The sequence below is a fragment of the Coloeus monedula genome (genome assembly GCF_965178545.1).
Source record: "Coloeus monedula genome assembly, chromosome: 5".
NCBI lineage: Eukaryota > Metazoa > Chordata > Aves > Passeriformes > Corvidae > Coloeus > Coloeus monedula.
In genome coordinates this window covers 51,266,074-51,282,414 of record NC_138785.1, presented here as the reverse complement: position 1 = coordinate 51,282,414, position 16,341 = coordinate 51,266,074, and the positions used below count along the sequence as shown (strand labels likewise).

The window sequence follows — 16,341 nt, the reverse complement described above, 5'->3', positions numbered from 1 at the left end:
TTCCAGGTACTGGAACTTGGAAGCTGTTTTCAGCAGTAGAGTTGAGCTAATATCCTGTAACTCAGCTCTAGGTAGTTTACCATAGATCCGAAACCTACTTGTCTAAATACTGTTATATATCTCACTGGTGTCATTAATCAGACAGCTTGAACTTTAGCTTTTAAAGGTGAAAAAACACAAAGGAAATGATGTGATCTATTTTGATTGTAGTTGCGTGTCTTTGCTGAGGAGTGGCTTTGGGAGGACGGAAGTAGTTGTTATTGTTGATCAAAAATTGTGTAACTCAGAAGGAGCATACCCTCTTTGTATTTAAGGGTTGCTTCTTGCACAGGATCTCTCTCCTCTGTGTGTTGAAGGGAAGTGCTGTGTGCTGAATCACTTCACAGTGCTCTTTAAATGTTAAGGTTGAATTGTGTTGCATGAAAAGCAAGGGCTGTGTATTTCAAGATTAGATTGTAATCTTATCTGCAAGTAAGCAGAGGTAGTCTGATTTAAATGTTGTAAATCTTTAAGATGGAAGGCTTAACTAACTAATGTTTTGCTACTGAGACTAATAAATATGTATTTCCTAGAAGTTTGCAAGCTCCAGTAATAACCAGGTCAAGGGACAACACTTGGTTATCCTATGAAATTGTTCTGTGATACTGGGCAAATTGTGTGTCCTCATTTACCACCTGTGGAGTAGTGCAAATCAGCCTGAGGGAACCCGTCTCCTCAGTCTGAAATCTTAGAAGCCATGATGTTTCTATTGCGTCCTGCTCTTGGCTGGTGTGTAAAACTCTATTGGGCTACAGAGCACTAATGAGAAAGCCACCGATTTGGCCTTCAAGTTTGATTTCTTGATGATGAACAAACTATAGCACCAGCAGTAGAACTGTACTTCTCACTGGTTCCAAGTCCCCTGTAAAACAGAGAGCTCAAACAAAATTTTTGGGTCTAACACTGAGAACTCTTAGAATATCTTCAAAAAGTACTTTGGGAAGTGAAGCACTGATAGTTAATTTTTTATCTGTTGCTCAGTGAAAAAGCACTGTAAAGCTGCCGCAAGCAATATTGTGTTTCTAGACAGGAGTTTTGTGATTCATCAGAAACCTACCAGAGTACCTAATGAAGAAAATGTAGTGGTATACAAGCTTTCTCTTAACTTCCTTCCTTCAATGTGCTTTCATTGCAGCTGACCTCAACAAGTAGATGAAAACCTGATCTAAGTATCTGACAACTTCAGAAGACAAGAAAGAAGTTATAGCTATCTTCATTTCTGAAGATGGAAGAACTCATTGCTTTTGGTCAGGTTTTATCTGATTTGTTGAAGTTTTAGGGAAAAGGAAACCTCTGTTTATATCCACAGCACAGTACTCACTGCAAGTGGCATTAACTGATAACTCATAGCCAGACACTTGTGTGGGTGATGTCCACGTGAGTGTGGAATGGTTGTGCTTAACTTCCACATGTTTCAGGGGTTTGCTTGCCTGTTGTATTTTGTGAGGAAGACTGAAAGTGAGCTTGGGTTCTGAGGGATCCCAGCAGCTGGAGGACTGGAAAATGCTGTCAGGAGTGTGGACACAATCAGCATGCCTTGAATGTCCCAAACATATCTCAAGCTACCTTCTGACTTTGCAGGTGTTTTGCATAAGGGAACAGGGAAGTTACCATGCCAGAGTCCATTTGCCAAAGGGACTGGTCTTGTGCAAAAGAATGCAGGGGGAATCTCTTTCTCTGTCTGTAGGAGAATTGTTTCACCCTTATACACAGTAATGCCAGGCCTGCCACCACTTGATCCCTGTCTCTACGTCCTACACAGCCTACAGACATAAGCAGACATCACTACACTGGTTATAAATGTTTCATTCACATCTAGCAACAATCCACATATTTTAATAAAGGAAAGTGAATGCAACTGTGCAATGCCAAAAGCTCAGACTTTTGGGATGAATGTGTTGTGGAGCACCATCCTGACTAGCAGAGCAGTCCAGACACGTATGCTTGCCACAGGAACCCAAGAGCCTTGCATCTGCCTCTCTGATAGTGTTTGTGCTGTGGCTGGTGTCTTGATCTGGCCTCAGTACGAACTTTATAGCTTGACACACTTAGCTGAGGAGCTGAGGGGCATATTTAAACAATGCAGGATGCCATAAAGCAACAAGTCGACAGATGAGAGCAACACAAGCCCTTTCTTCTTTCTGGTTGTTCGAAAGCCCATTTGTGCAGTTGCCCAGACAGTGGTGGCTCTAATTGTTCACCCAGCTGTGCTGAGAAACCAGTGACTACGACTTCTGTTTGTCTGAAATGAGTTCATGTTTTTTTTAGCATAGCTGTGTGACATCAGTGCAGATGGTGATTTCGGCAAGGGATATAATAGCTATATAGGCAGAGGCAGTTCTTGATCTGTTCTTGCTTTGTGAATTAAATTATTGTGTGAAAAGACTGAGGAGTTCTGCATGGGTGGGCAAATGTGCCTTCCTGGGGTCATGGTTGAAAGCTATATGATGCAGGAATACAACACCAGTAGCAGGAAATATCACTGGAAATCCCCTATTGGTGCTCCAGCACATGTTCAGGTTTTTTTTTCTCCCTTGTTACATAGCTTTGATGTTTAGGTTTGACCCAGATATCATAAGAAGCTAGAGGATTAATCAGAAATAAATTAGATCTGGTTGTTGCAATGCTTAGGTGTTCCTATTCTATGGATTCAGGCATCTGAATGAAGGTTGACTGCCAAAAAAAGTGCATATCCTGTCTCTCTGTCTGCCCTGCTGGTTTGGGTGGTTCTGTTGGGTTTTTTGAAACAGCAGGTAGGGAAGTAAAGGTTGCTTTTATTTCTAATCATGCAACAATTGCTATTAATAATTTCTAAAATTATTACAGGAAAAAAAAATGCATACGTCCTGCTGCAACCTTGCCCAGTTGTTAGTGCTCTAATATCCTTGCAAATGTGTTCTCAATTTTTTTCTTCTTCCCCTTGCTGCCCACCTCCCCTTGTCCAGCTCTGCTACTGCAGGATTCCTTCTTTCATGCTGGGCATTCGGTAGTTAGAGAGGTCTCTGTAGGGACGTGAGACTTCAAAAATCTGAGTTAATTACTTGTTCTGATATGATTATCCAAACAGGATATATATCCAGTATATCTGTAAGAACTTCTGGCGTGCAATTGGCATTGTATTTTCTCTCAAGCTTTCTCTGAAATCAAGTAATCCAGTTGCCCTGAAAGTTTGTATTCGTAGTAGTGAGACTCTAAGGTCAGGAACAGAACCAGACCATAAGGAAGAGTAACAACAATTGGGATATGGATCCTGAGCAAAAAAGCCTTAAACAATGAGCTAAAACTGAATCCAGTTTGGATATTAACAGAAGTTATTTGGCTTTGCGGTAGAGTCCAACAACATCATGATTGTGTGTAATACCTTGAGTTCTGTATGTAGAACAGTTTAGCTGCATGTCTGGTTTATGTATGCATTAAAATCAGTTTATAGCAGTACATGAAGGCATAATAAATCTTTGATTTTTCTCAAGCATGAAAGTTCTAACAAATATTTAACTGCATACCCTGAAAAGCAATGGCATACACATATAAAAGTGAAAGAGGACTAACTGTATGTGGTTAGTGATGGATGTCACTTGCCTGTGCAGTTCTGGATACCAACTTACAAGCACTTTCCCAAGGTCTTCTTTGATTTTTAGAGACTGTTATTTTGTATTTGGTGTTACGTAGCTTAGTAAAATACGCAGAAACTACGCTTATTCTTTGAAACCGGGGCTTTTTGACTCTGTAGCTTTTTTGTTGTTTTTTGAAAGAGGAGATACAAAGATGTTTCACTGCTTTTAAGTAATCTTGGTAAAATTGTATATGTACAGTGAACTAAAAAAAAAGTTTTACACGTTTTCTCTTGCAGGACAATATATAGGAAAGACAGTTCTTTCCTGCTGTGCACACTTGGAATATACGCTCTTTAAAAGTAAAAGAAAGTTTTTAGGTTTTATAAAAAAGGTGAGAAATTAGTCATGCACATAGATTATTTTAATAGTATTTAAAGAAAATGTAAAGTGTGGCTATAAATCTTGCAAGCTGAAAGTGATTATGACCAAGAATTACTTAATGGAATTTATCATTTATTCTGTCATGAGAATGATTTTCTTCTGCAAATAAGAAATCTCCTTAGTTTGTGTTCGTCATGTCGCTAGTGATGAATGAGCTGTGTTTTCTCAGAGAGCAGTTTCTTTGGTTGTGCATCCTGGTTCTAGTGCATCTGACCAAGCTTTGGGCTGACATGAATGCAGTTTTCAACAAGGGCTGGCAATGTGCCAGATCAGTACAAGTGTAATGCTACGGAATAATAAAACTTTTGTGCTCCAAGTCAGTGATACTGGGAGGTATGAAGAACAGCCTTCGCTGTATATATGGTGTTTCAATCGTTGTTCTTGCAAGTTAATGTCACTTACGTCATCCTGTAGGGGAAAACAAATACTCTTTGTATACTATAGGATTTTTCAGATATGTCATTCTAATTGTCTGTCAGTTGTACGGGCCGGGCATCAGTTCAGCACTTGGCTGTGTAGTGAACAGTGGAGAAGTCAGTGGATGCCCAGCCCTTATGCTTAATTAATATTTTGCTTGACTTTCCTATTGGAAACTAAGAAGGTATTTGAGTTTCATAGGCATATTTGAAGTCTTGAATGTGACCCATGCTTTGAGGTGAGAAGGAACTGGTGTTCTGCAGTTTTCAGGCTCTGTGCTGTAAAGCCAAAACATTATCAGCGTAGTGAATTTGGCATGTCTCCAGGTTTGAGAGATGGGCCCCAAGGCTCATTAAGCATTAGGATTAAGGTTCATGTGAGGACATTTGAAACAATTTTATATGAATACAGAGTTTTTAATCTTCAAGTTTTATTGCTGTTTTATAATGAAGAGCTATTTATTAATATGGTTTAGATCAGGGGTCAAAGGCAACATAAACCCTAATGCTAAGTCCATGATGAAAAGAGGGGAATAGCCAGTGAGGGGCGTGCTTGAGTACAGACAGAAGGACCTGTCTTTGTATTTATGCTTTTAAAAAAAGTGAATTTCAGCAGACAAATAGTAGAGCTTTTCCACTGGTGCTTGGTTATTGACAGGGCAGGAGGCTGTGGAATGCTGACCCACTCAAAAGGAGTGTTGCTCAAATGCAAGGCAAGGTAATCCTGTGAGAAGTTTCAGCTTTTCAAGAGCGTATGTTTAAGAAAGCATATTTAGTACAGGAAATTATCCATGGCCATTGCTACTCAGTGTAAAAACTATGCATGAATTGTAAATTTATAGGTGCATGAGATGCTCTTTACATCATCAGTCCTTGTGATTGTAGGTTCTGTATAAATAGCTTGTGAAGTTACTTACTCACAATCTTCCCTGTTGCCTTTCTTGTGTTGTTTGCAAGGCCTCTGTTTTGTTCACATTTTCAGTCTTTGGCGGAGCAAGGCTCATGCAGTCCTGTGTTTGGAATATTGTTTTCTCAATGCTGCATATTTGCATAGGTCTTTATTCACTTTGTACATCTTAGACTGGACTGTGAGCCCTTTATGGGACAAAGTCAGTTCTGTCCTGCTTGTTAAAAAAGCACCTTGTTCATCTGATTCTAAATAAATGAGGTCAGGGGCATCATTAGCAATCACTCAAGAATGTTTTCCCAAAAATATTTTTGTGACCTCAGGAACATGTTTATATTTTGAAACTTCTTAACCGTGTCTTTTGCAACTAAATATTTTGACTTTTCATTGTTTGTTGTTTCAATGTGATTTGATCATCTTTAAGGCTAGTAGTGGATTTTTCTATCCTTTTCAAATATTTGGGGGCATTTTGGAGCTGCCACTAGAGCATGAGTTAAAAATATGTGGATACTGAAGCTGTCTAGGCTAATAATTATCAAGTGCTGAAAGGCTGCTTGTTTGAATCTAAGTCTTAATTTGAAGAGAGAAATGTCTCTGTGAAGGTCTACTGTGGACAGAATTTCCTGAACTCTCAAATACGAAGTGCCCTTTTACTTTTAGATCAGACCATTAGTAAGCTTTTCTTTTTAAGAATATGATCTGTTACTTGAGCAAAGAACTCTGTTGGATACCTCTCCTCCAGCCTGGATTGATCTGTGGACACACATCACTTCAACCTTTCTTTTCTCCATTTCTGAAGTTTATTCTCTGAAAATGCTTCTCTTCCATTTCCTCCTAGAAACAAGGTCTTTTTGGAGGCTGGGTTGTGGCAGTCATCCTCTGAATATTTTTTTAACTGACGCTTTCTTGCAAGAATTTCACAGGCAGTTTATTGGTGCTTTTCATTAGATCTTTTGTCAACTGTTGCCTGAAACGCCTTCTCTTCCTGGCAGAAGTTTTTCAAATTCTTAACTAATGATAAAATCCCCAGGATGGTCTAATAGGTTAGTCACTCAGTGGCTAGTACTGATTTCAGCTTGTCTGTCCAGCTGTGGAGATACCTTATCTCCTGGAATGCCAAGCCTTGGGGACAGCACGAATAGAGCAATTGATTCTTCCCATACCTAAGAGAGCTGTTTTTTATTGGGGGAAGGAAGTGACCTAGCTTCTCCCTGTGAGTGGGGATAGAGGAGCTTTCCACTTCCACCGTGCCCTTTTGTTTGTATAAGGTAAGACAGGTCTAAGGTTTTAGCTTCTATGCAGTGTCTTACTGTGCTTCATTTAACAGGTAGCTACTGGAGAGTCCAAGCCAGCACCTGGCACAGGGGAGAGGGAGGATGAGTGTCTGGTTGCACTGGGGGAGATCACTGAAAGGGTTGTAAGGCATGGGAACAGGCTGCCCAGGAAAGTGGTTGAGTTGCCATCCCTGGACATATTTAAAAGATGTGTAGGTGTTTGTAGGGACATGGTTTAGTGGTGGACTTGGCAGTGCTGGATTAATGGTTGGACTTGGTGATCTTTGAGGTCTTTTCTGACCTTCATGATTCTATGCTGGACTGAAAGTGACAAGAGAACTTTGAGAAGTACAGCGGATTGTTCTGACTCAGGACAAGTACATAAATGCTAGGGGAAATCCCCACAGAGAGCTTGAAGGGTCTGAAAGTAGGTCACATGTGCATGTAGAGACTCAGGTTTTGTGGATGGAGCCTGAAAATTCTTAGTTTTATCCTGGTTTGGGTTATTGTCTTTTGGGTGTTTGTTGGGATTGTTGGGATCACTCAGAATGAGCCAAGGATTAGGATTAGAACTGGGGAAGGGGGCACAGGCTGGAGCTGCAGATGCAGTTGGGGCTGCCAGAGGAAGATATGTGCTGCAGGTTTTCTCTCCTGCGAACTCTTTAGACCAGAACATGGCTGGGGACAGGAGGCCCAGGGCAGCCAAGTCCTTTGGTTAGGACTGGTGGGGCAAGAAAGTGTGGGACTGCAGTTGTCAGGGGCTGCTAGGAGAAGGTGTGGGTTAGTGTTTTTTCTCACCTGCAGAGTCTTTCCCTTGGGCCACAGCCGAGGGTCTTGTGCCAGGTCGCCAATGCAAAATGGTGAAGGGTCTTGTTTGCCTCATGTTTCAACAGAAACCTACCAGAGCTGATAAAACTTTACATATCAAGACATGCTCTATGCGAGTCTAAATTGGCACACAAAATTTAATTTGTATATACGGGCCTGTGTAAGAAGAGGTGTAGTTAGTGGATTTTTGAGAAGCAGGGATGGACAGTAACTGTGTGAGTGAAGGCGACCATTGGGACACTACACAAACAGCATGACTTTTCAGCCGGGTTGGTAGCAGAGCAAGCTTAAACCACTCAGTGTTTTGGCATCTGGATTGTTGCTCTAGATGAGGCAATAATTCAGAAGCAGACAGTCTGCTCTGGAAGAAACCTCCCTTTGACATGTTCTGCAGCAAGCAAGTCCTGGGGGGTTTGGTGCCAGACTGCTTAGAAATGTTTCCAACAGGAGACAAACATTTTAATAATCATTTTAATTTCTTCCTTAGGGTTTTCCATCTTGCCCCCATCCCATTTCCTCTCTCCTCAGCCTCCAAACGGTGACCTAAAATGTTGTTTGTTTCCTACTCCTTTCCTTCCTCTCAATTTATCCTGCTCCCATATTTCACAGGGAAGTCTGTACAAGCCATTTTGAAGATTTGTTTAGAATAGGTTTTGGCATTTGAGGTTTCCATTAAGAACTCTTTATTTTGCCTTCTGTTATTGTCTGTGACTTTTAATCTGCACCTGCAATATTGGTTATGGTGCCTGATGTATTCACATTTGAGTAATAAAGAAAATGAGATGCTTTAGCTAATATATTCTCTTTTTTCCTGAGACAGAATAGGCTGACTGAGGATTGAAGTCACAAGAGAGCTCCAGTATTCGGAAAGAAGTCCTGGGGGGGGGGCGGGGGAGGGGGTGTGGAATCTTAACTTGCCTGGCGTAGCAGCTAAATGGAAAATAGTAGTTTTACAAGGTTGCTGCTGTGTGAGGTTAAAAAGTACCATAGTATCTTTTGGGGGGGAAAAAAAGTAATTTTTTTCCATCTGTGAAGTAAAATAATGGTTCTAGAAGATACGCAGTTCTTGTCTTGGCATTCTCTTCATCTAATGGGGAAAAGTGATTTTTTTGTAAATAAAAGTATATTAATTCATTTGTTTTTAGGACATTACTGTTAGATTCTACCTTAAGCAGAAGGGAGGAATAGTACAGCAGTCTGTATGAGCTTGGGTTACAGAGTTTTTAACTTCAAGAATATTAAAAAAATACCCCCAACTCCCAGAAGTATCATTCATACTGGTTTTGTCGCTACTCCCAATACATGATGGTGTTGGAGATGTGGGAACTTCAAGAACGTAATAGCATGAATACAGTTTAGGACAAGTGGAACAGAAGCCTTAGTAACTATGGTCATAGAAAACTGAGAATAGCATCTCCCAGTCTGCTCCCCTGCTCTCCAAGTGATCACAGAGACCCTACCTATATATTGTTTCAGGGAGACACAAAGGGAAGGAGGTGAGGAAAAGTGATCATTTCAATGTTCATAAAGCCAGGTGTTCACTCCAGGAGGGATGAACTCCGTCCTGCAAACTGCCACAGTCGTAAAGAATCAAGCAGCAAATAATGTGCCACTATGGTTCTTGGTGGAGCTTTGAGCAGTGGCACACCACCTGTTATCCTAGCTCAGAAGCAGGGAGGTAGAAACCATCCCAGACTGTTAGCTTTTAGTTGAAAGGAGTATTCTTTTAGTTTGGTAAACTTCTCAGCCAGCCCTCTCAAATATTAAATATGTAAGTGTACACACCATAGTAAGCTGCCAGAGGAGTCTGCTCTTGAATGGAGACCCTGTCAGCCCAAAATGAGGTTTCTGTCTTCCATAGTGGCTATTCTAATTTTCAGAGTTCTAAATTTAAGCAGACATCTTTGTTTCTCTTCAAAGATGTTGAATTTTAAGTCCATGTCTCGACCTGATGATTTTCTTCCAAATGCATGGAACTGGTTGAATTTTTCTTTGGATGAAAGGCATGATGCTTTTCTCTTGGGGGAAGGGTGGTGAAGACACAGTGTTTGTTGCAACAGGATTTTATAATTAAAATTCTCCACTTTTAGAGGCTTGGTCATTTTTTTGTGTGTTCTAACAATGAGCCATGTCAGCACATCTCATAGCATGCTCATGGGTGGTGAGGAACTTGGATTTGGGGGGTTGCTAATCCTTGGACACTGGACAGTGTTCAACTGTGGTATCACTGGCTTAATGGTGTTTTTTCATGATGAGATGGGGGTTTTTTTAAATCCCTTTTTATTTGTCTTCTCTCATTTATGATTTATGGGGCCCTCCATTCTACACAATATATGCAAGGATGGCATTTAATTTCAAGTCAAGATGAAGAAAAATAGACAGGCCACCCATAAAATGTACATCCTTTCTCACTTTCCTGCAGTGCAGAAACTGCCAGACCGGATGCCTTCTGGGTTTCTGCTCTCAGGCTCTTCCAGGCATGATCTGCCTGGACACAGGGAAGGCAGACTAATGTGACAAAATTCACCCAGAATCTGTCTCGGTCACTGATGTGGTAGATGTGTAGATCAATTTAGAATATAAAATAAATATTGTTGAGTTACTGTGCCGTCGATATTCATCCTAGTCTTTCTTCATTTCAGTGATGAAATGTGGGTGTCCATGTGTGTTTTCAGAAGGGAGAAAGGGGAGATTCTTCTTTTCCAGGCACACTGAAATCCTTATGTGCTGGGGAAAAGGGTTTCATCATTCAGGTTTTGTGACTTACAACTCATAAAATACTCCTTTCTCCTAACAGGTTGCTGAATGCAATAAAGCCGGGATTGGTAAAAAAGATCAATAGACTACCGACCCCCATTGCAGGTTTGGTGAGTATATCAAATGGAGGAAAATATTTCAGTGCTGCTCTTTGCACCTTGACATTGACTATGTGATTGAGCAATTATTTTTGTAATTTGAACTCTTCTGGCCTAGTGAACTCAGACAGTGCCTCTGAAATCTGAATGCTCTGTGTAGTCACCTTAAGACCTTTCAGTCTTTTTTTTCCAGAAGTAGGCAGTATTCAAGTGGCAGGGTGTATTTTTAGAGGAAGATGATCTTCTTGGTTATATATCACCTTCCAGTTGTGGCACTAGCTTTAGAAAAAATGGAATGCATGCATTAGAAGCCATCACCACAAGAAAACAGTTTTTGGAAAGGAAGAAAACTGTACTTGTATATTTTGTCTCCATTTCCCTTTCCCCAAAATACCACAGTCTGCAGATAACATTCATTGTGGGACTGTCTAGGGAACTGTTTCATGTTGACTTTAAGGGCAGAGCAAAAGTTGGCCATACTCTGTTGTAAGCAAGGAAGACCGCAGAGGATGTGTTGACAGCTCATGGGCTGTCAAGAGCCCTGGGTGCTCAGGGGGTCACCTCAAGTGGTGGCACAGTCCTGTGCTTGCTGTTGGGGCAGAAGGTGGGGGTGTGAGTAGATGTTGGCTCTAACAGGATTAGCCACATACAAATATGGCTGTATTGATTTTACCTGCAGTTGTAATTTGGAATAAAAAGGTCCTTGATCATGTGGAAGGTGGCCATCCTTGATTTAGACTCACCATATATACATGACTCCTTTGTGTTCTGGCACTGGTCACATTTTAGCTTAGTTATGCAAGATTCAGAACATATTACTTATTATGTTGATAGCTGAAGTTAACATTCCTTTGTATAAACAGCATTAAGATGTTTCAGTGTGTTAGAAACCATGTTACATTTGCTGTTAAATTGGTTCTGTAATGCTGTTACATAGCCTTTGAGGCTGGGTCTTTTGACCTGTAGATTGACAAGGATATTTCTTCATGAATACTGCCTGGGTTTAGAATCGAATTTTTGATCCCCACAACCCTTTCTTTGAACTTTCCTTGTGTGCCTTTCTTTTGCCTCTAAAACCCATCTAGTTTTATTCCTTTGCACTCCTTCTTGAAAGGAATATTTGATACAAACAACTGCAAAAAGCACCAGTAGTGCAGTTTTCTTTTCCTTGGCTTGCTTTCAGGAAAGACTCAATTTTTGTTATGACTGTTTTAAGAAGATGATATTGAATTACATTGGTTTCTTTCCTTATTCATATGTAAAATCCCAATGGTAAGGTAGTTGTAATGGGAAGGACATAGAAAAAAGTCATTATGTGTGTGTATTTTTCTCATTCCTTGAGATAAATCTCTCTTGCAAGATGTGTATCTTCAAAGCATTGTGAAAAGCAGTTTTCAGGCTACTAATGATACAGCAGATCTTTTTTGTGTTGTAAAGTCTTTTTATTACTTGTACCTGTGTCCTCTGATTAACTTTAGTAACTACTTCTTTAAATCTTTTCCTAATAAATAATTAGGCTATTTTAAAAGTTCACTGTTTCTGAGTTCTTGAACATTACTAATGGATGTTTTAATTTACTCTTCTGTGAATAAATTGCTCCAAACAAAACAATCTATCAAAATTTCTCCTTGCTTTCCAAGATGTTTGGTTCCATACCTGCTGACTTTTGTTGCCATTTTTAGTTACAGTGGTGTGTAAGTGGCTGTTTTAAGGATTGCATGTGAATTTAAATGATCAAGTATTCTATCTAGTCTGTTATGTTTATTTATGGTGTATTATTTAAAAGTACAGCCATCAGGGGTATGTTTGAGCAGAGGGTGTATCCTTTCCTTTTCAGTTGTACCATGCCTATGTGTCTGAAAAAAAAAATTAAAATATTGACACTATGGTCCAGAAGTAGTTATACCTCCTAGGTAGTTGACCATATGTGAGAGACATTCCTTTATTAATTGCCATTTTTTCTTTATTATCTTAGTTTTGGTTGGCTTGACATACTAAATAGTTACTTCTTTCCAATTACTTCACCCCAGTGAGTGTGATTTCCTCAAGTACAAGTAGAAATACTGTGAAAGCTTCAGTACCTTTTCTGCCTTGCATGAGATATGTGCTTTTAACTCCTAGATACTGCTTCTGCCTAAAAAGGGTAACCTAATTATTGTAACAGAATTAATTTCTTTCCTGTAGCTGATAGAATAAGCATTTATTTCACTAGGAGAGACAATAGGTATGTTTTCTTTTTTACACAGTAGGAGCTAAAACTTATGAGTAATTGGAGAGTATTCAAAGTACCATTTGTTTCATCTTTAACCTCCAGAGACACAGTCATATACTATGTAGCTCTACAAAATGTCGACTTGAGTCTAATTCTCCAGATGATAGTCTGTTTTTCTTCTTTATTATGGTAAGAACTAAGAAGTGTCCTTTATTGAAGGAAAATAACAGTGAACTTGAAGCCCATATCAGCCACATGCTGAGGTATTCACTTGGGAGTATCATCAGGTGTAAAAATTTTGCCTATATTTCATGTTTGAGTGCCTTCTCACAACATTTCTGTGAAGTATTATGTATAACTTGTCTGTTGACAGACTGAATTCTTCAAACTTTTCCTGGCATTTAAAACTAGATGACTCTGCAGTTACTCTGAAATTCTCACCAATGACTTGCTCATATAGTTTGAGGGAAGAGTTTATTTGCAGTTCTTGTATACCAGAACACCAAACATTTAAATAAAATTTATTGGTTATAGTGCTGTGGTGTTAAAGTAAGAACTCAAGGATCTGAACACCACCATACTAAGCACAGGCCATATAAATACACAAAGATGATCTTTGTCTAGTTGCAAGTCTAAGTCAGGATGTGGATTGTATGCAGCATTACATATAGAATTACATATGTTCAGCTTGGCAGGCTTGTTTGTAATTTGCTTTGATCTCCAGAAGTGCCGACTGCTTCTGTTATCACAGCAGAAATGATACATTGCTTTAATGAAAGAAAATGTAGGACCACTGGTTTGGTATTCATGCTTAGAGTATTAAATTTGATGAAATGTTTTCTCATTCTTGTTCAGTATTCATTAATCCTGAAAGCTAATGCTCCCACCAAAAAGCAAATTCACAAAACATTCAAAGAACATGTTAGGCCTAGGTAGGAGTAACAGGCTTTATTAAAATCCTTGTTGCTAGAAGAAATTTTCTCATGTGAGAAATTGATACTGAGCATCTTTTTTTTAAGACTGTCAGCTTTCCAGCATCATCATTTTGTGTATTTAATTGTAGAAGGCTGGAGAAGTATTTTGCCTGAGTTATTAATTAAAAAACCATCTGGAGCTGCAGAAGACTTACAAAGATGTATTAAAGTACAATGAATATTATTAAGTGATTTTTACAAAACCAGCAATTTTTTCAGTGAGTTACTGTTGGTTTCTTTCATTTTGTATGACATTCATAGTGAATACAACTAATTTTTGAGGTTTCTACTATTTGCAATACCTTAGTATCTATTCTATAAAAAATTACCAGCATCACCACAGATAAGCTTTGCTCTATAATGCTAACCACTGTATATTGACTTTCTTTTTCCCTTAAAAAAATTCCAGCTTTTGCTTCCTGTCCCTGAATAATGTCACTCTGGGAGAAAAGGAAAGGTTTCTGCCTTATCTTTTGTTTGACAGGGTTTAGGGGAGTTTATAGCATTACTTCAGTTCCTAGAACAATCCCCACAGGAGCTGAGACACTTACTTCAGAGGCTGTGTGAACGATTCTCACATATAATACTAGGAAGTAGTCAAGACAAAGATGGAGAGATGAACTTTAGCTTGGATCTTGGCTCATGTTTCAGCACTACTGAATAAAAATCTGTTTACTGTGGCATCCAGTTTTAAGTTTGTTTATGGTCCTTAACTTTGTGACATATGTATGATATAGCACTGGAAAGAATAGCTCTGCAGAAGTCACCTGGTTGCATGGTTATTGTACCAAGATGAACAGAACCGTAATGGGCTGCTTGAGAAAGCTTGGTAAGAAAGCAAGGCTGGGGTTTTTACTCTCATTATTTTCCCAGGAAGTTTCTTTTGGCAAAGGATTCTCTGAGAACTTGCTATTACCCTTATTAAGAACAGCTACTGTCTGTTCCAACTGGTGCTGGTAGTTTGTTCTTATGCTGTAATATTGCACAAATTGTAGATTTGGGGTTTTTCTATCTTATATGTTATTTCAAGGAAAAGTCATCATTATGTTAGCTTTCAGGGGTTTGTGCTACTAACTAAATTAATCAAATGAGATCTCGTTTCTTCATGAAGGTATGAACCTCAAAATAAAATTACAAGACTCAAATAAAGTATAGTGTGTTTCACACAGTTAAAAATAATTAGCAAAGATAGAGAAATACACAGAAATTTAACAGATGCGCATTATTTTTATCACTCTTTTCATTCATACCTCCTTGTTGCTATTTTTTTTCTTAAAAGTTTATCTTCTTGTTTTTTCTTTTAAATTTGTCACTCTCCCTTTAATTCTAGTACTTTCTGGAAAGAGCCTGCTGCTATTGTAATATGTAGATTCATAATATATTATAATTTCTGTTTCCTTGTTTTGCACTACTCTTCTCTGCTGAACATACTCGTTTCCCAGCACAATTGTATTCATAAAAAAGTCTTGCTGGGTAAGTTGTGGTACATGTGAAGTAAACAGAAGCAAAATTTCCTGCCTGTCTAAAAACAGTAAGTTCTTGGCACTCACATTCGAAAAGCATTTTTGTGAATGTTGACGGAAAACAAAGTGTCAACAGCATAGCAAAATACAGTGCAAACATTCTGCCATGTTTTCTGTGGATCTTCCTTGCTAAATAGTAATTGGTTTCTCTACATCTCTTGTGCCTGCTTTCAGTTCTGAAATCTGAATGTTTGACTAGTGCAATATTTAGGTTCTGGCCAGTGGTTCAGAGCAGCACTGTGTGCTTTGGCTCATCACATACTGTAATATATAAGGAATCTCTTCACTAAAGCAAGAGTATCCTTAAAAAAAAAATTAATGGTTATTATTGTAACCTTGTGTGCTTTGTGTTGTTTGGGTTTTTTACTCCCCTAGCTTTCTAGACTGCCTTCAAATTGATTTTTCATTTAGGTTTTCCTGCCTATTTGTTTGGGTGTCACCCGAGCTGGACAGAGTTACCTTATAAAATTCCTGTTTAATGAATTTAGTGGTATGTTGTATTAATAAACATTTCTAAGTTGCACAAAGAATATAAAAGCAAACTCACAGGTGTTTCTTAACCACATTGTTTGTAAACAGTCTGTGTGGAACAATCTGAAGTGAAGCTGTAGTTAATTCATTGCAGAAGAGGAAAACAGTCATCAGTTCAAATTTGGCAGGAAGCACAGACAAAGCGGTATTGGGGGCAAAATGAGATGCAAACAAATAAAACCTAAAACTTTATATGGAAATTCAGCTGTTTTTCTTTTTTAAACTGAATTGAAGGTTTTTGTTGCTTCTAATTAACCATAGAAATGCTGTCCAGAAAGCACTGCTTTCCTGCCATTTAAACTAGTAATACAAATGCAAAATACAATGCTGGCATCTCATTTAGTATTTCAATGATTGAAATGGGTGTGCTTACTCTGGTGTGTTAGGTTTGGTTCCAAAACTGTCAAACATTTGATGCTGGAAACTAATCATTGATCTGACAGCAAATGTGCTGGAGACATATTCCACGGCTGCACTTGGGTTTAGCCTGTGTTGGCTTCCAAGTTGTACTATAATCTGATGTATGCATGCAAGAGGGGCTGAAATAATAGGAAATTAATAAAAGGCATGAACTATAGAAAAACGAACCAACAAAACAAAGGGATGTAAATGACCCCACCTTATTTATTTGCTTGTGATGGTCTAAGCTTCATTTAGCTGTAATACACACTCTCAGAGATGTGAGTTCAGCCAACTCCTATTAGTCTTCATGTTCACCATCTGTATGGCTCATAAGTTGTCCCTAACATCCATGAGCAATCACTTCTTTCCTCAGCTACCAGCTGCA

The 16,341-nt window shown here is 38.9% G+C and overlaps 1 protein-coding gene across 1 annotated transcript in view; it reads left to right on the top strand.

Annotated features, from left to right (window-relative positions):
• Window positions 1-16,341, top strand: part of LIMCH1 (LIM and calponin homology domains 1) — a 176,732-nt gene that overhangs the window by 67,718 nt on the left and 92,673 nt on the right. The window contains exon 3 of the mRNA XM_082281829.1: window positions 10,257-10,326. Coding sequence (XP_082137955.1) covers window positions 10,257-10,326 — 70 coding nt within the window. The remainder of the gene's footprint in view (window positions 1-10,256; window positions 10,327-16,341) is intronic.